The sequence below is a fragment of the Nyctereutes procyonoides genome, unplaced genomic scaffold (assembly GCF_905146905.1).
Source record: "Nyctereutes procyonoides isolate TBG_1078 unplaced genomic scaffold, NYPRO_anot_genome, whole genome shotgun sequence".
Lineage (NCBI taxonomy): Eukaryota > Metazoa > Chordata > Mammalia > Carnivora > Canidae > Nyctereutes > Nyctereutes procyonoides.
The window spans coordinates 6,154,239-6,180,432 of NW_026575035.1; the positions used below are offsets into that span (position 1 = coordinate 6,154,239).

General features: G+C 36.7%; 1 protein-coding gene across 2 annotated transcripts in view; it reads right to left on the reverse strand.

The window, feature by feature from the left end:
* The window catches only part of PI15 (peptidase inhibitor 15), a 32,282-nt gene extending 18,151 nt beyond the window's left edge, over positions 1–14,131 (reverse strand). The window contains exons 1-2 of one of the 2 annotated variants that reach the window (XM_055318417.1): positions 13,961–14,131; positions 13,083–13,395 (exon numbers count right to left, since the gene is read on the reverse strand). In XM_055318417.1, coding sequence (XP_055174392.1) covers positions 13,083–13,355 — 273 coding nt within the window. In that variant the 5' untranslated portion in view covers positions 13,356–13,395; positions 13,961–14,131. Of the gene's footprint in view, positions 1–13,082; positions 13,424–13,960 lie in introns of both variants that reach the window. The other variant, XM_055318418.1, reaches the window with a different exon arrangement.
* Between the last annotated feature and the right edge of the window lie 12,063 nt (positions 14,132–26,194).

The following is a 26,194-nucleotide window of genomic DNA, read 5'->3' on the forward strand; positions in this document are numbered from 1 at the left end:
CTCCTTAGTGTTTCTTCCACCAGTCAATGGCATTTCCCATCTTCTCATTCAGTCCCTGTGCCTGTTAAATATTGTCTATGGCTGCTGCTGTGCTACAAAAGCAGAATTGAGTAGGTACAACATATGCCATACTTATATTTGATCCTTTACAGAAGAAATTTACCAAATGCTGTTATAGTTGCTCAGGCCAAAAATATAAATGGTCCTCTTTATGCTTTCTTTGCTTCAAAATCCTGGTCTGCTCCATCACATATCTTGTTGATCCTACCCTCAAAATACTGTACCTTCAGAATACAACCACTGATCAACACCACTATTGCCACCACCTTGGTCAAAACCATTATCTGTCATCTAGTCATTGCAAGAGACACCTAACTGAGGGAGTGCTTCATATATATGAGGCCTTAATATATGTTACTGAGGGCATGTATAAAAGATAATACATTCAGAATTTGAAATAAGAGTATTTAAATACAATTACTGTTTAGGAAAGAAAGTTCCAGCTCTTTAAATCTATGCATGACTAAATTTGCACTAAGAAACTGTATTGGACTCAAGTGCTTTGAAAATATTAGAGTACTGTATAAATATAGTTGCACTCAAATCACTATGTTGAGGGGATGGTTTGTAAGGAAAATGAATAAAGTAGGATTGGGTGTAAGATGGCAAAGTGCAACTGCTCCTTGACCTACAGTTACATAGAGAAAAAAAAAAGAGAACCAGAAATGAGCAAATTTTCCCCATCCAAAGAAGCTACTCCTCTCTAACCAATTGTTTTTTTTTAAGATTTTATTTATTTATTCATGAGAGACAGAGAGAGAGAGAGAGAGAGAGAGGCAGAGACACAGGCAGAGGACTCTAGGATCACGACCTTGAGCCACAGGCAGACACTCAACCACTGAGCCACCCAGGTGCCCCTCTAACCAACTGTTAACAAGTAGGAAGTAGGCTCAATGTCTCTAGAACTTTCCACTCTTCAGGATAATCTGGAAATCCTGATGAATATATGAAATGTATCAACTTTAACATTTGGCAAATAAATTTAAAAAATGCAAAATTCCGTACCGTTCAATATCCTGCAGAGAAAATTAAACATGCTCACTAATTAGAATGTTTGATGGACCTACTTATGAACTCTGATGTAAGATATCATTATCACCAATATGCTGACATAGATGTGACATCTTCCCTCCTAATATCCATGGGTGGTGGCAGGTAAGAGTGTCCCTGGAGCACCCTGGAGCACTTTGTCCCAAACCTCCTACAACAGACTTACCACACACGGACTGCTGTTTTGTCCTCAACAGTGGAGAATGCAAGAAATACACATTTCCAGATTAACCAATAGGACCTTAGGTAATGCATTCATCTACACAGCCAGTAAATGAATATTCACTGGGAGGCAATGGATACTCTGAATTCAACAGCCAGCAGGTGGACACAGACTCTATCTCAAAGTTTAGGGAAGAGACAGATAACAAAAACATACCAAACGAATAAATGAACTGCGAACTGTAAATATCATATAAATGTATTATTATACAACATGTTATACATAATGTATATAATGCATTACATTAAAAAAATCCAAAAGAATCATGTGCTACTTAAATCATGTGCTACTTAGTCTGCTTATTTTAGTTTCCTTTGTCAGTCAAGTATATTCCTAAATAAGCAGCATTTCATGGTCCAGACCCACAGTGCCCACATGATATTTTGTAAAAGGAGGTGCTGAATAATTTCAAGTGAAATTTTTTGATAATATAGTATTATCACTGAGACAATTCTTCCTTTGGCTTAACCAATTAATTCTTTCAATATATAGTCTTTTAACAAACAAGTGGATATTTAAACCAGATAATATTTTCCTCAGCTCAGTTTTGTGTCCTAAACCATGATTTAAGAAATTTCTCACCTGAGAAATTACTCCAAGATCTCCTGGGGAACTTTCAAGAAGATAGATGCCTAGCCCAATCCTGGACCTATCAAATCAAAATGTTAAGATTGGGGATTTTGAATATGTGCTTACAAAGTAGTTCCACTTTCTTCTGGTTAGAAATTATTGGCTAAAGCTTTATTTGGTGGAGAGTCATTTTGGTTGCAGAGAACTTTGGGCCTCTCCTCTCTTCTTCCAACCCTATTCGCCCCCTGCCACACCACAGGGGATGCTTAAGAAGGGGACATTTCTAAAGGTTAACATGTGGTAGTTTTCACATATAAGCATTAACATTGGTATCCTCCTCTAAACTCTAGTATAATTTTATTGCTTAAAATTTAAATAAAAATTAAAAATAGCTTTTTATCACAAAAATGTCTCACTGTCGAGATGCCTGATTGGCTCAGTGGTTGAGTGTCTGCCTTTAGCTCAGGGCATGATCTTCGAGTCCCGGGATCGAGTCCCACATAGGGCTTCCTGCATGGAGCCTGCTTCTCCCTCTGCCTATGTCTTTGCCTTTCTCTCCCTGTGTCTCTCATGAATAAATAAATAAAATCTAAAAAAAAAGAAAGCCTCACTGTCACAAATGCTGGGTGCTAAACTCTATGATGATATTTGTTCTGTGTATTCTTGGAAGACAGAATTATTGGTGAAAGAGGTAGAGAGATCGTTGTATTTGTTGCTATATAAATCAGCCAACATCATTCACTCTGACACTGACAATTTCAGTAGAAAGGAACATGTATTCTGTGTTTACATAGATATGAATATAGAAATAACAGATGGATTTACAGTGTTTATTTAGATATCATGGGAATTATACATGACTTTATTAAATAAAATATTACAAATAACACATGGCAGAAACATACAAAACATTCTGAAAATCCAGAGTCTTGAAAAAAAGATACAAAATTTAAGAAGCACTTTTCACTCAAATGACACTGCACTTGCATTTAAAGTATACATGTGACCAATATGCAACTCATAAGAATATGAGAATCTGATCCAAATCAGCAGGAGAAGGTGCCCACTGACTCTGCAAACCTAACTTTAGGATGCAGCCATAGAAGTAGAATTAACGGAGAATAAGTTGGTCATTGTTACTCTGCACTTGTCAGATCATATATATTATAGGCACCTTTCTGTAAGAAGAGCACACACATATTGGAATGCAACTGGGGATGACAACAGGACAAAAGGCATTCCTTGATCAGAGCCACCCTGCTTCCATTTCCCACGATAATGCGCACCATTCATGTGTGTATGTGTGGTAAAAAGTGTGGGGTAGTACACTGATTTCCTATTTACTTAATAGTACAACTTCTTATCTTTCCAGTATTTGCAGAAGGCAAATATCTTGTGCAACTTTTCCTGATAGGTTATGTTGGCCATACTCTGCAAGAGGTGCTTAATATAGATACTTAACCCAAAAGGGCTGAACGCTAAGAAGGTCAGGGGTCAGGGGTCCAAGGCATCAATGTTTACACCTTTCAAAGACTTGAAGCAGGGCAGCCTGGGTGGCTCAGAGGGTTAGCGCGGCCTGCGGCCCAGGGAGTGATCCTGGAGACCTGGGATCGAGTCCCACGTCGGGCTCCCTGCATGGAGCCTGCTTCTCCCTCTGCCTGTGTCTCTGCCTCTCTCTCTCTCTCTCTCTCTCTCTCTCTCTCTCTCGTGTGTGTGTGTCTTTCATGCATAAATAAATTAAAAAATTAAAAAAAAAGACTTGAAGCACTATTACAATGCAGAGTTTTCCTGTATGGTTATGAAGAGTAGAAAGAATACTGGGAGCAAGATTTGATTCCATGTGAAGAAATACTTTCTAATATTCAATGAGGTCTTCAGAGAAAATGCGTATAGAGAAATACCTTAGCCACTGGTCTCAAGAGCAGGAGATGCACACATGAAGGGGAGCATGTAGTATACGGTCTTTCAAGGCAGGGGCTTTGTTGTCATTTAGAACTATATTCTCATCATTTTGATTTACCTGCTGTGTGACCTTGGGGAAGTTATTTATGCTCTCCAAGCCCCGAGTTTCCTGTTTCTAAATGAGAAAAATTGTCCTCATCTCTCAAGACTTTTCTGAGAGTTAGACCAGATTGTGACTGAAGAGTATTTAGCACAGCCCTAAGAAGACAAGGGTATACTTAATGGTAGACATTATTATAAGAGTGAATGCAGGCACTGGAATGGTGGTGATGACAAGTGAACTAGAAAGTCGCCTAAAATGGGAAGCAGTGTGAGGTGCACTTTTGATCATGTTATCTGGCAGCCTAAAGTTTAAGAGACATCAAGCTTTAATCTCAACAAAGCAGGCAATCAGATAAAGTAAAAACAGATAAACCCTGAAGCAACTAAATAATCAAAACCGGAATTGTATATAGATAATAAGGAGCTTGCTTCCAGGGGAAATAACATCAGACAGTGAAAGATAAAATTAGAGAACATTTTAGATGTCTTAAAACATCAATTCCCCTCCTTAAATCCCTCTTTAATATAGGTTTTATCTTTAAATTTTAAGATCATTTGTTGATGGATTCTAGCAAGAATTCTCCTTTCCACGGATATATAATACCCTTCACCTACAATGTAATAATGGAATCATGAGCAAGGAAGACATTTTCATTTGTGGTTAAGTTTTTTCACCAACTCAGTGTTCTAATAATCTAAAACCTGATTTCCTGACTGTTAAACTATCCTATGATACACATGCAAACCCTAAACCTTACCATTGCCCACGTGGTCAGAAGAATTCAAATGCCTTTCCGCCTACCTACTGCCTGCTGAAAACATGATCTCTCTGGAATGCAGAGAGACCGATTTGGTAGAATGTTCATATTTAATGAAATTATAAAACATGAATTTGATGCACTTTTTAGGAGAAAAAAATATTGTGTCCTTAAGCAACATTCCCCAACTGTTTCAATTTGGAGTATGTGGTGTGAAATTTTAAGTCATGAAAAATTTAGTATAAAGACACAACTTGTTGGGCATTGTTCCATATTCACGTCAAAAAAAAATGCTTGGTACCTGATTTAGACAATACAGATTGGAAGAATTTGAATCTCATCCTTCCAAACCTCAGTCTATGATGCATTTTATGCCAAACATTTTCCTTGACCAGTTTAAGCTGTTAGTCTTGATTTTCTCTAACCCCTTCGCACACCATTCTTCAGAAATTCTCATAGACTATTAAACATCTCAAGTTCATAACTATTTAATGGCCACTGACTAGTACATGCTTTCCATGTGCTAAGTTCAGGACACCATACCAGAATAGTCAACTTCTATTATTCTGAAGTCCTTTGATTAGTTTCCAGGAAAACTTTATCCTGAGCATGTTAAAAGAACTAGGTGGGCCTGGTACTACGTAGGCCCCTGAAACAGATTTGGATTTGTGTTGATTTAAGCCTCAGCACACTCTTTTTTTTTTTTAAAGATACACGAAACTTCCTTGCAAAAATTCTTGAGTAGATTCCCAGACATAAAATCATCCATCCATGCTGTCTCCATGACACTACCATACTCCTATTATGCAGAGCGGTACATGTTGATTAAAAAGCATACTCCTATCCAAAAATTTTTATAGTTGAAGAATGTTCCCTCCCACATACTAGCTACTTTTTTCAACCTTTGTAGATGTGTACCCTGGATAATAGACCTACAGCCACTCAATGACTACCTGAAACCTGCCTTTGATTTTGTGTTCTCTAACTCTGAGAAACCCAGCAGTCCTAGTCAAAAGCAGAGGTGTCCTCCTTGACTGCTTCATCGTATAAATCTTTATTTAATAATGTAGCTCATTCACTTCTATTTTTTAAAGATTTATTTATTTATTTTAGAGAGTGAGCAGTGTAGGTGGGGGGCAGAGGGAAAGAGAGAGAATCTCAAGCAGATTCCATGCTCAGCACAGAGCCGGACATGAGGCTCCATCTCACAACACTGAGATCATGACCTGAGCTGAAACAAAGTGTCATATGCTTAACCAACTATGCCACCTAGGTGCCTTCAAATAACTTATTCTTACTGATTTGATCCCTAACTTCATTTTGTTACAAAGCAATGGGTTTCAGTGTCAGAGTATTCAGTTGTCTCACCTACACCAGAACAGCCTCTAGGGTGCACATCCGGCCTTTATTTCTACCCTATCAAATCCCTTCCTCTTCCCCTTGTAGCCAGAATGACCTTTCTGAAATGCAAATTATTTTTTTCTGAAATGCAAATTAATCATATAACTTCCCTGCTTAAAACCTTCCCTTGATTTTATAATAAAACTAAACAAGTTTTGATTTTATAATAAAACTAAACAAGCTTTTGCATGCCTTTTCCAGTCTCATCAAGTACCACTTTTTCTTTTATATACTATCCGAGTCATATTGAACTGTTATCCTTGCTTCCAGTGTACCACTTACCTTCTAAGAGCACCCTAGCATACCTACTACACCTTCCCTATCTCTAGACCTTGAGTCCACGTCTGGCCTAAATATGTCTCATGTAATCCCAAAGCACCCTGTATTTTTTCTACTTTAGCACTCAACTCACTGTTTTTGCACTTACTTGTCTGCTCACAGTTCTTTCTATAAGAGTGCCTCTTTGCTCCCCATTGAATACCCCAACACAAGTCATTGGAGTCATTGGAGTTGTGCCAAGCACATGAGTAAATATTATGAGATGACTGACTGAACAATGCATTCACTGACTCTTACCCATGGACTCTTGCCCATCAGACCATTAGAGCCTCAGTTCTTTACATCAAAGTTCTTTACATTAAAAGACTTCATTCAGGTGTTCCACAAATATTTATTGTCTTCTCTGTGGAACAGATATGATGCTAGGTTCTACAAATACTTAGCAGGAAATATAATAGACTTATTTTTCTACACTGTTGTATGTGATCAAATATCATTTGCCATCAAAAAATCAGTGTTGTAATACTAGGAAATATAGTCACCAAGTATATATGGCTTGCATGTGATTCACAGCTTTTCTGCCTACCACCTCATGGTGAGGTTCTGAATCATACGGTGTTAATATTTCCATTTGCACTTTAGAGCCTGTATTCAAAATGGTCACAAAGAAAATGTTCTCAACCTTCAGCTGGCTCCATACATGAAGAGTTGAACATTCATATATAAGTAACACTAAGTAAGTAATATTAAGCAACGTGCGCCTTGGAAGAAAATTCCTACAAAATGTGCCCAGTCTCTGATGGAAGCCAAGACACTTAAAAGGCTCTACATCTATGAGAACAGGAATGTGGAGTTCCAAAAGCACTGGAGAAATGCCTTCCTGTCAGCAGTCTTTCTCAGTTCACCGCTGGCTGGCAACGGGTCTCACGAGGGTTTCTAGTAGTCATAAAAGCATTCATTGAAAAGATTTAGGTTAGACACATCAAATTTCTCTTGTTTATAACAAGAAAATTGAGTTATCCTTCCCAAATGAGAGGAAATGTGCCATCTGGGACAATATATGGTTTCATTAAAAAAAAAAGACAACGATAGACATCACAAGAGTTTGGTCAATTACTGAATAAAGAAAAAAAGGAGTTTAACACCATCTACATCCTCTTCCACATGAAGCCCAAATGAACAAAATAAGCTTTTTCATCCTTCCTGAGCCATAAATTACCGTAGGCAAATAGTTTATTGGCTATTTCCAAGGATGCATTAATCTATTCTCCACTCATTCATTGGAGTCATGATTTCTGTTACTTTACTACCTGCTGTGACTGGTAACTAGTATTTTTCTCTTTTCCAAAGAAGTCTAGGAAGCCTTATCCTCTTAGTTCTGTATAGAATTTTTGCAGACACCAAACCAATGAAATGGGCCATATTATCAGCATACTGAAATTATATTACAGTCTTTTAGCTTTAAGTTGTTCAGCTCATCTCCACATTATATTTTCACTGTCCTTCACCTGCCTTTCCATCACTGTATACTGACTACAAAGACTGCTATCTCATGGATCATGCTTTAGGTAGTTCTTCATACCTGCTGCTGTGTAGGCACAGGTGTCCAACACCTTAGGACTGGCACTACCAACTCAGTGATTGCCACTTCCCAGTCAACTCCACCAGGAATCTAAACTGCATCAATTGTTAGGGCCATCTTTCTAAAATGCAGCTTTGATGCTGTTCTAAAACTTCTACAGTCTCCCTAGTTACTTTTGTATGAAGTGATCCTCAGTACTTTTTCAAACTCCTCGAAAACATGACTAAAGCATTATGCTCTTTGTTTCCTGGTGGTTTTGCATTATTTTATCTGCTCTAACAGCCAACCCTGCCCCTCTTGAACATCTACCTCAAATGTCCTTCCTCCAAAGAGCCTTTCATGATACTGCCAACAAAAGATTATCACTTTTTTCTTTGATTTCTCCATGATTTATCTGTACATCATTGATTGCATCAAACTTATGCAGCAGTGTATTATGCTGAATTATATGCTTAGGTTTATCTTTCTTATTTGTTTTATATTTTTTTAGTTTTGTTTATACTCTAAAGACAAAGATTACTGTTATAATGGATCTCATTCTCTTATACAGAGTTCTCAACATTTTTAAAATCAATTTATTCAATTGACTTGAATTCAAGGAATATCTTAAAAATTTTACTCCATGTGTGAGTCTTTCAATTTCATTCTTTTGGGGATAATTCTTATTCTAAGAAACTAGTGTGGTTTGTGGTTTAGAGTCATGGTTTAAGCTGCCCTTAGAAGAATGAAAAACAGCTGGTGTCCAAGGAGCTCTGGAAATTTGTCAATAAACTAATTGTGGAACAGAGGCCAAGAGTGAAGAAGTTTGACTTGCGTATCTTAAGCCCTATCTATACTATTATTATTTTAAAATGGTACTGTGTTTAGAAAGTTAAATATTTCAAATATGTATTTTTTACTAAAATCATGAACAAAATATCCAAAGAAAATATTATACAACTATAACATGGATGTCAACACTCCGTGTTCAAAGTGCTTCTACTTTATTTAGTCAAGAGTACACTGACATAACCTAGTACTTAAAAGAAGATAAAATCACTTAATTTTAAGGGGCTTTTTTAGATTTTGGGAAAAATTTTTTTTTTTAAATTTTTTTATTTATTTATGATAGTCACAGAGAGAGGCAGAGACACAGGCAGAGGGAGAAGCAGGCTCCATGCACCGGGAGCCCGACGTGGGACCCGATCCCGGGTCTCCAGGATCGCGCCCTGGGCCAAAGGCAGGCGACAAACCACTGCGCCACCCAGGGATCCCGGGGAAAAAATTTTTGTTTAAACTTTAGGTGCATGTGATAAAATATCATACATGATAATAAAAATTTCCATTAAAATATATATTAAAATTTATGGTACTTATAAAGATATAACAATTTATAGAGACTTCAACTAAATCATCAAACAAAGCTTGATCATTGTCTATACTCAAGAATTGTCTCAAAAAATAGAGATACAAAGGTGAATACACATAGATTTAGCATCCTGAAAGCTTAAAATTAGAAGGCTTGCAAGAACTATACAAATAAGTATAGATTGAGTTTGATATTGATTGATGAGAGAAGAATAGCAGATATGAAGGGTTATTTTGTAGCAGTTAAAAGAAGGAGAAATTAATGGGGTGCCTGTGTGGCTCAGTCAGTTAAGCAACGCTCTTGATTTTGGCTCAGGTCGTGATCTCAGGCTTCGGAGATTGAGCTGTGATTGGGGCTTTGCTTGGGGGTGTGGAGCCTGCTTAAGATTCTCTCTCTCCCCCTCTGCCTTCTCCCTCCCCCCAAAAAGAAGAAATCGAATATGCTTGTAAGGATAAAAAAAATATATCAACAAATAGCATTCGGATACAAAACCTGATTTACAAGGTTTGCCTTGTAAATCATGGAATAAGCTAAGGAAGAGACTGATGGAGAGAGACTGCAAGGGAAAAAGGTTTAGAGAGAAAACTGTGGGTGAAAGGGACCCAAATCAGGCCAGCATGGTCAACAAAAGCCCTGAACTAAAGACCATCTTCGATGAGGCTCCTGTGGCTGATATCTCTCACTGATGAGGATTTGTACATGCAGCTAGTGGTCCTAGTGAGGCAAGGGTCCTCAGGGTTTGAGGTACAGAGTAAAGGTTAGGGATGGAGTTCACTTGTAGACTGCTCACAATCCAAATCAACATTGAACAAGTCAAAATAAAGATGAGCGGTAAGGTGAGATCTATATTTTTCACCTGGCCCAAAGATTAGTCATTTACAGTTTCTACTCCAACCTCCAAGCAGTCTATTATGCTTACTTCCCTGTTTCTCTGAGTCTTCATGAGGGATCCATGTGAATTATTTCATGAGGGATCCATGTGAATTATTTCAAAGGCTCCATTGATTCAGTCCTTCTGATTTACAATTTCATTAAATTGACCATGTTTTTCTAATTGAACTAATCACTTTTGTCACTTCTCATGGCCTTTCCTTTGCTCTTCCCTCCATCTAGGAAGTTCTTACCTCATCTACCAATGTGGTAGACTGCCTCACCTCCCTCCAGGACACTGCTAGTGAGGCCTTTCCTGACCACCCTATCAAATTGCACAATCTAACCACAACCTACTTAATTTTTCTCACCACAACCTTACACCTTCTAATGTACTATGTACTTTATTTATCTTATTTATTGTGAGGTTTCCCACCCAGGGGGGTCAAGGATTCTATTTTATTCATGAATATATCCCCAGTGTTTAGAATAGTGCCTGACATATAGTAAATGCTCAACAAATATTAAATAAATAAATACATGTGCAAATGAATTATATGCAGTATTCGTATATACATGACAACTTGAGATAGTCATATTTTATTTTATAGAACTTACTGATCTAATTACTGCTTCTCATTAACTTTACTGAATGAAGGAGGATCTATTAAGCATCTACTGACATAACCAGCACTGTATCTGGTTCTTACAAAAGAAATCATATCATAGATCCTATATTTGAGAAATAAGAATAGAATAGAATATGAATACTATAGGGTTTCAGCCGGCATTTTAAAGGAGGAAACAAAGATATCCTGACACCTCCAGGGGTTTCCCCCAATGGAGAATTTAATAAACCTAGCAAATGGAAAGATGCTTCCTAACACAAACATTGGCTTTGAAATTACATAGACTTAAATTCTAACTCCATTAATACCATTCACTGTCCATACCACCTTGGCCTAGTCATTAGCTTTTCTAGGTCTAAGTGATTTCACTTGTAAAATGAAGATCACAATCTTAACCTTGTAGGAAGAATATGAGCTATCAAATGAGATCATCTATGGAAACAATTAGCCAAGTCATTGGCACATAGAAAAAATTAAATAAATGCATGCAAAATGAATGAATTCTTGATCAGTGGGGAAAAAAATAACCAGAAAAGTGTGGGCTTTTTTCAACCATTTCTATTGTGTTTTATCCCACCTTTACTCATGATGATCCCTCTGCCTTCAATATCATTAAAATAGTGGATTGTATTCTATATTGGCTGGTTATTATCTATATTATTATTCCCATTTTGCAGATAAGGAAATTGCACACAATTTCACACAATTGCAAACAATTTCACACACATGAAGTAACTTGCATGAAGTCACAAAGTAACCAGCAGTCTAAGGTTTGAACTCAGAGGAGCTCGCTTCTAAAACACTTTAGCTATCTTAACCCTACTTTTGTCTGCATACTGATGTGATTAGAGCCAGGAAGTATTTCCTAACCCCATAGTCGATACACTATACTTTTCTGATCTCACATGGAATCTTATGCATAAAAAAACCCCTTATTTGTTTTTCTTTCTACGTCGAAATATCACCTTCTAGAAAGTGCTAATGTTTATTGAAGGTCTATTTTGATCTAGGCTCTGGTCTAATTGCTCAACCCCTCAACTCATACTTTCCTGATTACAACCCTATGTGGTAGGTAAGACATTTATCTCATATAAGAAATGATGAAAATGAAATAAGAAATTCATGCATGTTATGTTTAAGGACTGAGGTTTGAATACAAGCATTTAGATTCCAAAGCCCATATTCTTAATCATAAGACTATATTGATATTCCTACACCAGGACTGATTATATTTCCTTTTCCTCTTTCTTTAGAAAAATCCTGGGGAAGTGAATTTTCATAGAGTCTAAATTGTACTTCTATGAACTATGACTCTCTTATATTTGGCAAGTCTTTATTTTTCCTGTAACTCTGACATCTGCAATTAGTCAAACTTAAAAAGCTTATTTAAATAAAAGAGATGAATTTAGAATCTGATAGAAACACCAAATTTTAGGCCAGCACTTGTAAGAAGTTGTTAGTGGCACCACCTCCCTCCCCCAACTTAGAAAAACCGTACTGGTGATCTTCATTGCCTTAAACGGGCTCCAAGCTGTGCTCTTAGAAGATGCTGTACTCTAAGCCATAAACTCGCATAAATATAAAACAGAAAATAGAATAACTTTAAAAACACAGCTATCCTTTCAATACCAAACCAAGGATTTTGTTTTGTTTTTTACTTCCTAAGTAGACTGATTTAAACATAGAGTGCCTATTTTTAAAAGAGCAAAAGAATGTGTTCATGGCAAGTTGGAACAGTGTGCAAGTGTGCTGGCCTCACTGTTATCTGAACGACAAAGCAGTAAATCACAAAGAGGAAAAAGTCAGCATGTTCTCTGAGAACACAAATAGATTAGCATTAGGAAGAGTTTTGTCCAAGAAAGGGAAGAGACACCTACCCAGAGAATAAATCATGTACACAAAACCTATAATTTCAAAAAAAATATATATTTTCAAGCAATGCTTTAGTTGATAAATATGACTATTAGGTAAACAGAGCACAGAGAAAGTTCCATGTGAATATTTTTTAAAAACATGTACCTTTCAAATGTGGTCAGTCAACACACCCCGTTCTTTATGTCTGTTTCTTATATAAGACCTGATTCATCAGTGGTTATGGAAGTCCCAAAAGAAAATGAGAACCTCCCCCTCTCTTTTAATCCCATGATGGAACAAAATTTAAGCTTACTAGACACAGAAAGAACCTTTCCTTAGCTCAAATGTGTCCAGAGCCCCATACCCCTTAACACAGAGTCACTCTAGGTTCTTCGACGAACAACTTAAATCCAGCGTCCTCGCTCAGAACTCAAAGAAAACAAATTCCTCTTACCATATATTCCATGTTTGCTGCTGGTGGGAACACTTTGCCGCGAACTTGATTATGATAATCAAGAATGGCGATCATGTCATTCTGCGAAATGTAGCGCTTCCGCCTGGCTTTGGGGAGATCCGCAGAATCTGGTTGTGCTTTTAGTGCTGCTTCAATATCAGTGAAATTATTGGTTGGCGGGGATGAGTCAGTGGAATTGAGTAAGACGACGGCACTTGCTTCACAGAGAAGGGAGAACAGGAGTGCACTGCTGACTGCAGAGATTGCTATCATTTTGAGGGGTGGAGGAGGAGAGGCCACCGGGTTTACTTTGCTTTAAAGCAGAAAGGTAGAGTTAGGGTCTATGAGAAAAGAAAAAGGGAGGGGGGGCAGTGGGTATGGATTTACAAAGTCATCATCTGGGAGCATCACCTGATTTGATTTTCTCTGAAAAATTCAAACAGATGTTGAACTCAAGCCTAGGAAACAACCTATTGGTAGTTGTTACACATTTTACTTGGTGTTATGAGGCAGATTCCTGAAGGAAACTTACTATAGCTAGAGACAAATAAACAACATGAGTACTAACCCTAAAATGAATGTGAACCACTTGCCCCAAATGCCTGCACCACATAATGCATTGCTGCATATTTTCAGAGGGAAATCTTTAGGAATTGAAATTAATTTTGAGAGTGAGAAGGAAAAATGCATCGCAGGTAACAACAGAGAATGTGCTGAAAATGTGTCCTAGACATATATGGACACCAAGTGATAAAATACACACAAAAAATAGTTATAATAAGTCAATCTCATTTTTTAAAAATATAAAATAAAATAAAAATGTGAGCTAGTATAAAACGAATGCATGCAAAATAAACTTGTTGAGCTAAAGAGCTTACCTCTGCAGAATGCCAAAATGAATATATTGTTCTTCCAAAAATTTAAAGTTCTTTGCTAGGTTGTAGCATGAACTCTTTTAAGAGTGTGTCTTATTACAAGCTCTCAGAGAGCAAAACTCTGCGAGGTTTGAATGCTGCTGGCTGCAGGAGCAGCTAACAGCTTTTATATGTCACAGGCTGCAACTTCCAGAAAGGGCAGTCTTTCTTAGGGTCTCTCCTAGCCAAAATCAAAGGGGAGGGGTTTTGGATAGAAAAAAACAGTGATTGGGTGGCAACCTTTTTATGTGGGTGGTGAGGAAATTGAGTCACACCCACAGCTTACAAAATATAAACCATAAAAGACAAACCCCTTTTCTCTGGGCTTTCACCTTTTCTGTGAGTGGTTAATTTTCCTCATTTAATGCTTTCTAGTTCCTGGTTCCCATACAAAAAAGGAGGAAAAAAAAAAAAGACTGAGTTCTTGAAAACACAGACGGCTGAGTAACAAGCAGTACATTTTTTTAAGACAGTAAATGACATGGGAGCTGAATAGAGCAAGCTGATATTAAATCAAGAGATCAGCTCACATCATTAATCTGGGTGGCCACAAATATGATTCAAGAGGGATGCCAGGCAAATCAGTAGTAGCCAAACTATAGCATATGATATCAGGATAATAAATGTTCAAGTGGTTGTACTCTCTGTCTCCATGTGGCTTAATTCTTCTAGTTTCTGTGTCTATTCTCTCCCTCTGTCCTGTTTCACCCTCTCTCCCTTTCTTCTTTCTCCACAGAGTGAGGCAGCAAATCACCTGCCTTTTACCTGCCTTGTATAAAATGCAAATAGAGAAGCTCAGGACAAATGACAGCAGCCAAGATAACATCTGTTTCAGGTTTAAAGGCGTATAGTTGAAATCTCAGCAGAGAGTGGTTCAGCCTCTCAGGAAGCTTATTGGAGGGCATGGTACACATGCAACACAGCCACAGCCAGTTGCCAACAGTTAGGAGTGCCTTTTCAGAAAGACGGAGGAAAATCCGTGTCCAGAAAGATAAGGAGCCAAGAATATTAGGAATATTAAGGCAATCTATAATGAAAGGACCCTCAAAAATGCCGTGTGTCATGATATCACTAGTAAAATGTGGACCATTCACAGTCAATGACAACAGGAATCCTGGAGAATACACACTATTCAGTTAACGGACTTCCTTAGCATGCATTGACGTGTCCAGTTTACCAACCTGACTGTCTCCTGCATATCTCAGCAGGAAGAGTACTATGTGAATTTACAGTCTTCAGAAATGATGGTCATGTGGTTAGAAACACACCAGACTGGGAGCCAAGTTTCCTGGGCTATATTCCCAGTTGGGTCTTCAGCACTATGTGTGGCCTAATGCATATTGTTTAATTCTTCAATGGTGTGGCCAAAACTGGGAGGAAAAAGGTACGTATCCCATGGTTAGATCGACATCATCAAATTCCTTAAGAGAGCAGTAAGGCATTTGAAACCAGAAGTTTCTCTGAATTTCAAAGTACAGTGATGAGATGTAGTCTTAGATGTTAACGTGTCAAAGTTCAGGTTTCACTATATTTTAACGAAAACTAAGATCCTAACTAAAGTGATTTTAGGAGTACTTATGGTACAATACTGAAAGCTGTAAACAGGAATTAATTAACACTATAGAACTGAAAAGGCAAGAACATAAAATCCCAGGAGGTGAGCAGGAATAGTATAAAACCTTAGAGCAGCTGGAGAGAATGCATGTGGCTGCTCACAGTTACAGATGTTTAACAACTGGAGCTGTCCAGCTAGGGTCTCAGCCCTTCAGAAGGTACTCATGGCACCTTGAATGAATTTCAAGGACACAGTGTTAAGGATTCTTGAATCGAATAAGAAGTTAAGCAACATACTCTTTGTGGCCACCCTATTCAAGGATCCCAGGACCTTTGAGAGTTTAGTGCTTGCACTGATTAGCCTATACCTTTCAACGTATCTCATGTATTCAGCATAAATGGGACTAAAGACTTTTTGCCTAACCATCAGGGATGAGCCTTTCTCTCTCCAGAGTGGCTGAGCTCTTAGAGTCTCATAAAAATCAACCATTGCTTTCAAGATTACCTCTTTTATACTAAGAGTTAGTGTCCATTTTTTGAGGTTTGAATTAAGGGACTTCCCTGGGGATAAAAGTACATTACGGGAGAAATGTATCTGAACCATAAATGGGTTTCCTCTAAGAGGAAATATAGGGATAGAGGAGAAAGAGAAAGAAGGAATGTGTAAGCTGGATGTAAATGGAAGATTACCTCTTTGAGTTCAATTACATGAGGACAGAGCTGATAGTTGCTTAATCCTGAGACCCTGAGGCATGTCAATGATTTCAGATGTCTTTCAACACACATGGTTTATATTGTGGAATTTCAAACTATTAAGGAAACCCACAAGGCTATGGAATCATAAAAGAAAAGACCTGTGGGAGGAGAATTAAAAATTCTGCTTCCAAGTGGACCTTATTGCCAGGAGTATTTGAAATGCTTTGGAAGTAATTTTAATTTTAAAATACTTGCAATATTAAGAGGCATACATCCAAGTTGCCAGTAAGAGAACTATTAATGAACAACTAACAATGAGGTAGTTATGAGTTGTCTTCTTGAAAGAGACCACTAACATGCTTAGAAACCTTAGGGGAATGCTTACCAAGAGTGACAGAAATGGAATGTAGCTATATTACTGAAGAAAAACAAAAACCCACATATTACATACACATTTGGTAGCAGCTATTGTCTACTTTGAAATCTGTGAGGAAATGGTTGTGATTTTTAAAATGAAATAAGATATAAATATCCCAGAATGACACACCTGCTTAACCAGGGGTGTGTGTGTGTGTGTGTGTGTGTGTATCTATTCAAATGTATGTGTAGCTTTGGTATAAATCCTTTCTAATCAAAATTTGTTCTATGGACTACTAACACTGACGTTGCCAGGCAGCGTGTTAAAAATTCAGAGTTTCAGGCCCTACCACTGAATTAGTGTGCATTTTATTAGGATTCTCTGATTATTCTCATTCTTTTTTAAGGTTTGAGAAATACTAACTAAATCACTTTTTTGGAGACAGAGACACAACCGTATGACCATTAAATAAACTATTGTAAAAATCCATTTATCTGGTAACATGGGGAGAAGCAAAGACAATATAGCTGTATAGGTATTTTTGATATAAGGAACACAAGTTGACTGCTTTATAAGGAAGAAAGGTCACTGGAGAAAGTACCTACATATAGTATCTCTCAAAGAAATTACTTGGTAGCAGTCCAAGCCTTATTAAGATTGTTATTTAATTCATACTAATTTATCACAGGTTATCGAAACAATGGAATGCAGTATACATGAAAGTGCTTTGTAAATTGTGACATGCTATAGTAATAGAAACTATAATTGTATTCTCTTATGCCCAGGACAGAAGCCCCAATCATTCTTTGTTCCTCACTCTTTCTCCCCTTGTTTCAGGCATCCACAAGGTCTATAAAACGTGTGGATTTATTTTTATTTATTTTTATTTGAGCATTGTTGACACACATGTTACATTAGTTTCAGGTGTACAACCTAGTGATTTGATGAATTTATACATTTTGCTACATTCACCACAAGTGTAGCTACCATCTGCCCCATTATGTCATCACTCTTACAATATCACTTACTGTATTCATTATGCTGTACCTTTAATTACCATGATTTATTCATCTCATAACTGGAAGCCTATATCTCTCACTCCCTTTGCTTTATTTTACCCAAACTCTCACACCATCTCCCCTGGCAACCAACAGTTATGGATTTTATCTCTGAAAAGTCTCAGAATCTACCCTCTTTTTAATAGCATTGTTATGTCTTCTTTTTTTAATTTCTCTATTTTTCATTTATTTAATTTATTTATTCAACTAGTTTTAAGTTTAATTCCAATTAGTTAACATACAATACTATATAGTAGTTTCAGGTGTACAGTAGAGTGATCCAGCAATTCCATACATTACCTGGTGCTCATCATGACAAGTACATTCCTTAATTCTCATCACCTATTTCATGCATCCCCCATCCATCTCCCCTCTGGCAGCCATCAGTTTGTCCTCTACAACTAAGAGTCTGTTTCTTGGTTTCTCTTCCTCTCTCTCTCTAAATCATTATTCTGACGTCTCAAATTAATCTCATTTTTTTTCTAGGATTACTCTAGTGTCTCTCATTCATTTGTCTGTCACATTGCTTTTGGTTACCTTTTTTAAACAAACAATCATTTCACTCACCTACATGTGACACTCTTGGCTGCCCATTGTCTATAGGATCAAGTTCAAGTGCCTGGACCTCCTTACAAGGGCCTTGAGAATATAAATCAACTTACTTTGTGAGCCTTATTTGCTGCAATTACCCCTTTCTATTTCTATACCCCAGCTATGATTTATACCCCAACTACACTTAACCACTTTCTTTTTCCTGTTAGCTTCAGTAAGATTGCAAACCTATGTGTGTTGTTAATCATTTTTGTCTCTGATAAAGAAATTATTACAGATAATTTTATATGTTATAAAAAAAGCTCAGTAAACTGTAACATTCCATAAACTGTATTAAATTCTCTTTTATAACATTTTTTCTTAATTACAAGTCTCAGTAGCATTCTAGACTCATCAACATTTACAGATGTCTAAGTGAACTTTGCAAACTTTTTCACCAATTTAACCATTAATAATTACAAATCCATCTAAAATACATTTAGAAGATAACTGATGAAGAGTGGGGGTTGTGTAAGAATGATAGAGTTTTGGTGTCTAGTCTGTATTTCCATTTATAATGTTATAGAGAATCATGAATTTATTGGATTCAGAAAATGTGCAGCATAAATGTACAATAAACCTACAAAATATGCTCAAATTTTGAGCTTCCTGTCTAATTAATACTATATATAGATATATAGTTTATAGTTTATATATTATGTAATAAATATATATAATTATGATACCAAAATACCACATTTTAAAAATATTTGAGAAATTATAAAATATATATATATACTATCTATATATAGTATAATTTATTTTACTATATTATGCAGTATTGTGAAACTAGATTCAAGTATCTGCATTTTAATTCCTCATTATATCTTTTTAAAATCATTTTTACAAGAAAATGATTAGGAACTAAATATCACATTGAGTGATTATTCCAACTTCTGTGTTTATTTTTCTTTAACTAAAAAAAAAAACTTTTCGGTTTTCTGTATTTTAAAAGCATAAAAATTAACAATTTTAAGTTTGACCAAATAAGCTTTCTCATTGGAAATAGTAGTGAAAATCATAGTTCCAAAGCAGCCTTTAAGTCCTTGACAAAACTTGATTTTAAAATAGACACAAAACAATAAAGAACAATTGTTAAATAAATATTTAATGTAAGAGTAGAAAAAATTGTTTTATATTCATATAAGATTTTTAGAACTTACCCTTCATCCAAAAAAGGGGAAGCTATTGAAGAATTTCCTTCAACTAAACAAAGCAATAAATATAGATAAGTAATCCAAAAAACAAATTCTATAGAATTTTTATTTATTTTATTTTTACATTTATTTTATCTTTTTTATTTTTTTAAAGATTTTATTTATTTATTCATGAGAGACACAGAGAGAGAGGAAGAGACACAAGCAGAGGAAGAAGCAGACAGGGAGCCTTGCGGGGAGCCCGATGCAGGACTTGATCCCAGATCCCAGGATCATGATCTGAGCCAAAGCAGATGCTCAACTGCTGAGCCACCCAGGGGTCCCTACATGCGATTTTTTAAAGGGAATTTCAATGATGATGGTTGTGAAGGGAATTATTAGAATAAAAGCTTTGTGTAGCTTGGAGAGCAGCCTGTCTAGGTTGGAAAAGAAGCAGAAAGAGTCCGAATATAGTGTTTCTAGAGGAAAAAATTACTGAAATTGATGGATTTTATAATGCTTTTTAGACATGCTGAGAGTATATTTATAAAGCACTGTAGGAGGAAAGAAGTATAATTACAGAATACTATATGATTATGCTGTGAATATTTATAAATGCATAATAATATAAACAATGAATAGTGCTATAACCCCAAAATATGAAATTACTCTATGGTAAGATGAAGACAGGAGAAGTGTGAATTTGTATATTAATTGGGAAGGGGGTGGGCTTGAAAGAGAGCTTAATACTCACCTTCTATTATAGGCAATGTTTAACCTAACAATTATTGCAGAACAAATTGTCCCAAAAATTATAGGTTAAAACAACAATAAATATTTATTATCTCACATAGTTTCTGTGGGTTAGGAATTAGGGAATAGCTTAGGGTCTCTTGTAAGGTTGTAGTCAAGATGTTGGCTGTAACTCAGATGGGGCTAGAGAATTCGCTTTCATGATGGCTTACTCACTTGGCTGGCAAGTTGGGCTATTAGCAAGAGGTCAGTACATATAGATTTCACCACATGGACCTCTCCAAAGAGCTGCTTGGGCATCCTCACAACACTGTAACTGACTTCTCCAGTGAATGAGCCAAGTGGAAGATTCAATGTGTCTTATGCCCTGCATGTGGAAGTGGCATATCAGCATTTCCACAATATCTTGTTGGTTGGCTATGTGAGCTGCTCAAACCTACTCAATACAGGAGGAGACTACACAAGGACATAAACCAGTAGAAGGGAGTCACTAAGTGTCATCTTGAAGACTGGCTACCACAGAGTGTTTTTGGAAGATAACTAATTCTTTTAAAATCAAAGTTTGAATATTATTCAGAAATACGGTGTTGACTACCAAAAGAAACCATTAAAAAAGGTGAAAGCAAATGCTTCTAGGGAGGTGAAAAGTAGGTGGAAAGGAGGACATGGTACTAATGTATTTTTTAGTTTAATTTTATCAAATTATAATAAAAGTAAATTACTTTATTGATAAAATTAATTTGGCAAATTAAATGTTCATTGAACAAATAAACAGATGACAAAACCAGAGATGTAGATAAAAGTGAAACCACATTGGAGTTTGCTTAGGATCTCTCTCATTGGGTTTGATTCTGTTACAGGAGCTTCTCACAGACTAGAACCTCTTATCTTAATAATTCAATAGCCACACTCCTAAAATAACCCTACCTTTTCGAAGGGTCCTTGTTTACCTTTTTCATCCTATTGAATTTGAAGCTATGCTTTTATCTTTCTGTAATTCACAGAGGAAATGGGGTCCTGAATAAACATGGATATAGTAGGGTGCTACTGTGGATATTTCATGGCCCTGAATAAGAAGGTTAGCTTTAACTCATCTCAGGGTTTGTCTTAATGCTTTAAAATAAAGTGTATTGTCTATGTTTTCTTTAAAGTCAGTAAAAGAAAAAGGTACTCTTTCAGTTTTCTAATCAATCCTTAATACAGGCACATACTTTTCTCTGCCTCTCCTAGACATCCTTCAAAAATCTTGGGTAATAATCTCAAGGCTCTTAAGACCAATGGGTCTGGTGGATAAAGAAGAATCTCATAGGTCAACTAGACTTCATAAATTTATGGACTTTGACAGCCCCGAAGGAGGACAAGCATGAAGGAACTCTTCAAACAGCCAGTGTGTTTCTGTTGGTGTCTGCAAATAGCCAGCTGGAGAGCTATGTTATTCTCCACTAAGAGGCTTGTAGATACATTAGACTTTAATGGGTATGAAAGATTGCATAATTGAATTTGTAACTATCTGGCTCCAGGAGGTATACAAAATCACATTCATGGTGAATAGATAAAAGATATAGCGGCAAATTCTGGCATGAAAGACTAGTTATATCTGGTGAAACACATGAAGAATCCAAAGTACTTTAAAGGCAGATGGAGTTAGGATATACATGTTGGTCATTTAGTGAAGAGAAAAAGACCTCAGATGTTAGGATCATACAGAAATTGTATGGTTATCCTACAGAGATGAAAAGCCCTAAAGTTCTATTCTAGTCAATTACATATACATATATACAATTGGAATATATATATATATGAATATATATATTCTTGGAATATATGTATAATTGGAATATATATAAGAATATATATAATTCTTAACGTTTAGGAAGTTGATGCTAGAAAAGAACAACAGCACAATGACCCAAAGATAAGATATTTATTTTCCATGTGCCAAGAATATATCAAATAAAATCCAAGAGGCTCATTTTGTGGTCAAGTAGACTGAGAGATTTTAATGCACTTATTCATGGCATAATTTCAGACTTTGCCTATAGTGGGCATCCAAAAGATGTTTGTTAAATTTGATAAATAAACAAATGCTATATCAGCATGGCCTTTTCCTAATCCAAGACCTCAGCACACAGCCAGAAAAAACTTGGGCTTTCCAAAAGGCATCTGCACTCCAGCCAGAGTCATCAATTCTCCTTGGTCCTTTCACTCACCATGAAGAAGGTCTGGATAAACTTTGTGGGAAAGTGTTGTTAGCTGCCCAGTAAAAATGGAACATATGGGATGATTACATTAGGCTGTGTGGAGCCGTTTATCAGATTATATATCACAAAGTCCATCATTTATCATTCACATAGACCATGATTAGAGGTGTGTAATCAGGCAGCTCGAGTGAAGGGTGATGGAAAGAGAATTAAATATGTGTCATTCCAGACATTTGATTGTAACCTTAGACTATCTGGTAAACCACAATTATGACAGATCTTCTGAGTATAATTATACATAATGGGTTAATATTCCAAAAATAATCAGCTGAAATAATTATTATTCTTCCCTTAAATCACATTCCTACAAAGTCTGCCTGCCACTGTGGCCCCAAGGAAGAGAATGGGTTAATGATATCTCAAGGATGAGGAAGCAATCACATAAAAGAAGTCTTTTCTAGACAGAAGAAGAATAAAAAGAAAGCATTTCTTGTTCTGGGGAACATAAGAAGAAAAACAAGAAGATAAATGCTATAGCTATAACTCCAGGTTCCATTCCTGGAAGATGAAGTGTGGATGGCAAAAAGGTAGATACTTGATATACACAGAGCAGAAGACCAGCGGTAGAAAAACTTTGACTCACTCTAATTTGAGCCTTTAGGAGGAAAGCACATTGAAGAGTGCCCCATACCAGTATGCAATTCCCACTGAATGGAGTAGTGGCATTGATAGCATGGCATATTTGAGCAGAGAGAAGAGCAAATGTGGTATATGCCAAATCTCCCTCTGATCACAAGTATCACAGAGAGCAATTTTCAGTATGCTCTAGTGGTGGAGAGAATGAAGCACAGAAGAAGGACAACAGTGAAGAATGAGGTAACCTTGTAACAAGAGGCTGCCGGCCGGAAATGAAGAACCCAAACCAAGAGTGGGAAAGAACAACCTGATTGAAATCCTGAGGAGCTGTAGTGCCAGTGTGGGCAAATCAGCAAGGGAGGACCACTGGACTCTGTCCTAGTGATAGACTCAAGTTTTGTCTACTACAATTTTAAGAGCAGATATTAATGTAATGTGCTCAACCTCCAGGGAACTTTGACACTTAAACTTATTAGCATCCAAGGGACATAAAGACTGATGCAGAATTTAAAAATTCTATCATCGAGGCTCGTGGGTGGCTCAGTCAGTTGTCTCTGCCTTCAGCTCTCATCATGATCCTGGGGGTCCTTGTATTGCCCCCAGTTGGGCTCCCTGCTCAGCAGGGAGTCTGCTTGCTTCTCCCTCTCCCTCTGTGCCTCCCCTGGTTTGTGCTCTCTCTTTCTCTTAAATAAATAAATAAGTAAATAAATAAATAAATAAAATCTTAAAAAAAAAGTCCTATCATCATGAAATTATCTAAGAGTTCCTCTATCCCTAGTGTCTTCATGGGTAGGACGGAGGAGAAACCCTGAACTACTGAGTATTTACTCAAAAGAGATTGAGTTAATCTGTGAGAGTCTGAAATTCCTTTTTTTTGGCAAACTGAGGGATATATTTGATCCCAAATACAACTACCTAGCAGTGAGGGCTTTCAGAAAAGATTAGGCAAAAGAGAAGAGCTAAACTGTTTTTACAACAATCTTGAGTTGTGACACGTAAACTCTGAAATATTCTGCAGATGTTTACATAGGACTGTTTGGAGGACCCATCTAGACTGTCTAGATGTTATCTCTGGACTAAGCCAAATGTTAACAGAGAGCCACACTTTTGGAGCACATTTCTTTCAACCTGCTGCAATAATGCTTTATCTGACTTGAGCATTGATACTATGACTCAGGTGTAAGAGTGCTAACTGAAAGGGGAATGGTGATCTCAATAATTCCAGGGATATTGTCAAGTGTGCTGTCAACCACATCATCTAGTGTTTCCATCAGAAGTCTCAGTATGAAAGCTTATTTCTTATAGATAATAGGAAAAAACTTTATTTCTCTACCAGAATTTGTATATTTTTACTTTATGACCATTTCAAACCTTGTAATTCATTGTGTTTCCTTCCTATTTTGGTTAACAGAACCAGACAGTCTATTTCAGTGTCTGCCGTTGCCTCTAGGTTTGCATACCCACTGGCTTTTTATTCCTGGTCTATTTGTATTTTTTCCAGCCATGATTTAAAATTTTTACCTTATTTTAATATTATTATTATTTATTTTTTTAAATAAATTCCTTATTAGGGGGCAGCCCTGGTGGCTCAGAGGTTTAGCGCCGCCTTTAGCCCAGGGTGTGATCCTGGAGACCGGGGATCGAGTCCGACGTCGGACTCCCTGCATGGAGCCTGCTTCTCCCTCTGCCTGTGTCTCTGCCTCCTCTCTCTCTCTCTCTCTCTCTCTCTCTCTCTCTCTCTGTGTGTGTGTTTCTGATGAACAAATAAATAAAACCTTTAAAAAATTCCTTATAAGTATGCCTTAATAACAAATATTCCTTAATAATATTCATTAATAATAGCAAATAATAATTTCCACGACATATTGAGACTTTTTATAATAGGAACTCTTATAAGTTTAATCCTCACAACAATCTGTAACCTATAAGATAGTTTCCATACATCTTTATTTTACTGCTAAGAAAACAGGTTTAATGAGATTAGGCAATTTACTTATTTTCAGAGACCTATAAATTGCTTGAGCTGGTTCCATTAAAAAAAAAGAAAAGAAAATGTTCAAGCTAGGATACAAACCTATATCTTTCTGAGGGCAGAGTCTGATCTCTTAGTTGTTATAGTATGCCATCATTTTGGAACAAAGTGAGGTTTACATAAATAAGCCATCAATTATTAAACAACTACGAATTGTTTACTCAACTTTCAAGCCTCTGTTAAGTACTAAAGATCACAACAGAAATAATAATAAAGAAATCAGTCATCATGCATTCTTAGGGTCTTATATATAAGTTTTGGAAAAAGATATAGAAGAGAATTTGTAATTAAATGTGTTCATGTACTAAGTAATAGAAGAAAGTCATCTGGAAATGTTTAAATAGAGGGAAACCAGCCAATATTAAGTTAATTGGGGATTTCTTATCAAGAAATGGAAAATTAAGCTGAATATAGAGGATGGTTAAGAATAAAATTGATGGAGGTGAAGACAGAGCCTTCACATAAGGGAAATAGGTAGAAATTAGGCAGAGGGGGCAGCCCGGGTGGCTCAGCGGTTTAGCGCCGCTTTTCTGCCCGGGGCCTGATCCTGGACACCCGGGATCGAGTCCCGCGTTGGGCTCCCTGCCTGGGGCCTGCTTCTCCCTCTGCCTGTGTCTCTGCCTCTCTCTCTCTCTCTCTCTCTGTGTCTCATGAATAAATAAATAAAATTTTAAAAAAAGAAATAAATTAGGCAGAGGGACAAAATACAACAGCAATTTTATGAGACAAAGTGATTAGATGCAGTCAAGGAATACAGTTTCATTAATAAGTCTTCATTATTAACTTTTAAATGTCTCAAAAAGTTCTAAGCCTCAAAGGTTGGGGAAAAAATATGACTAACAATTTGGGAAGAAAATCCCATTTGGAGAAATAAAATGGGAAGCTTACTTTACATGTGCTGAGTTTGAAATGATATCCACTTGGAAATATCAAGTTGTGGGGAAATCAGGTAATGGTCAGGATTTATCACACTGGGACAGATGAGCACAGGACACAGAATATACTGCAGGTCAGGTTCTGTTCAGAAATCTATCAACACTAGAGAATTTGTTAATATGTGAATAAGTATCTTATCTTAGTCCAAGCAAGGGAGGGGTGTAAGGTTTGAGAAGGTTATATAAATAAGAAAAAGAGGTGGAAAAATCTAGAGGTTGGGGGGAGTAAAACCAGAATATACAGTCTC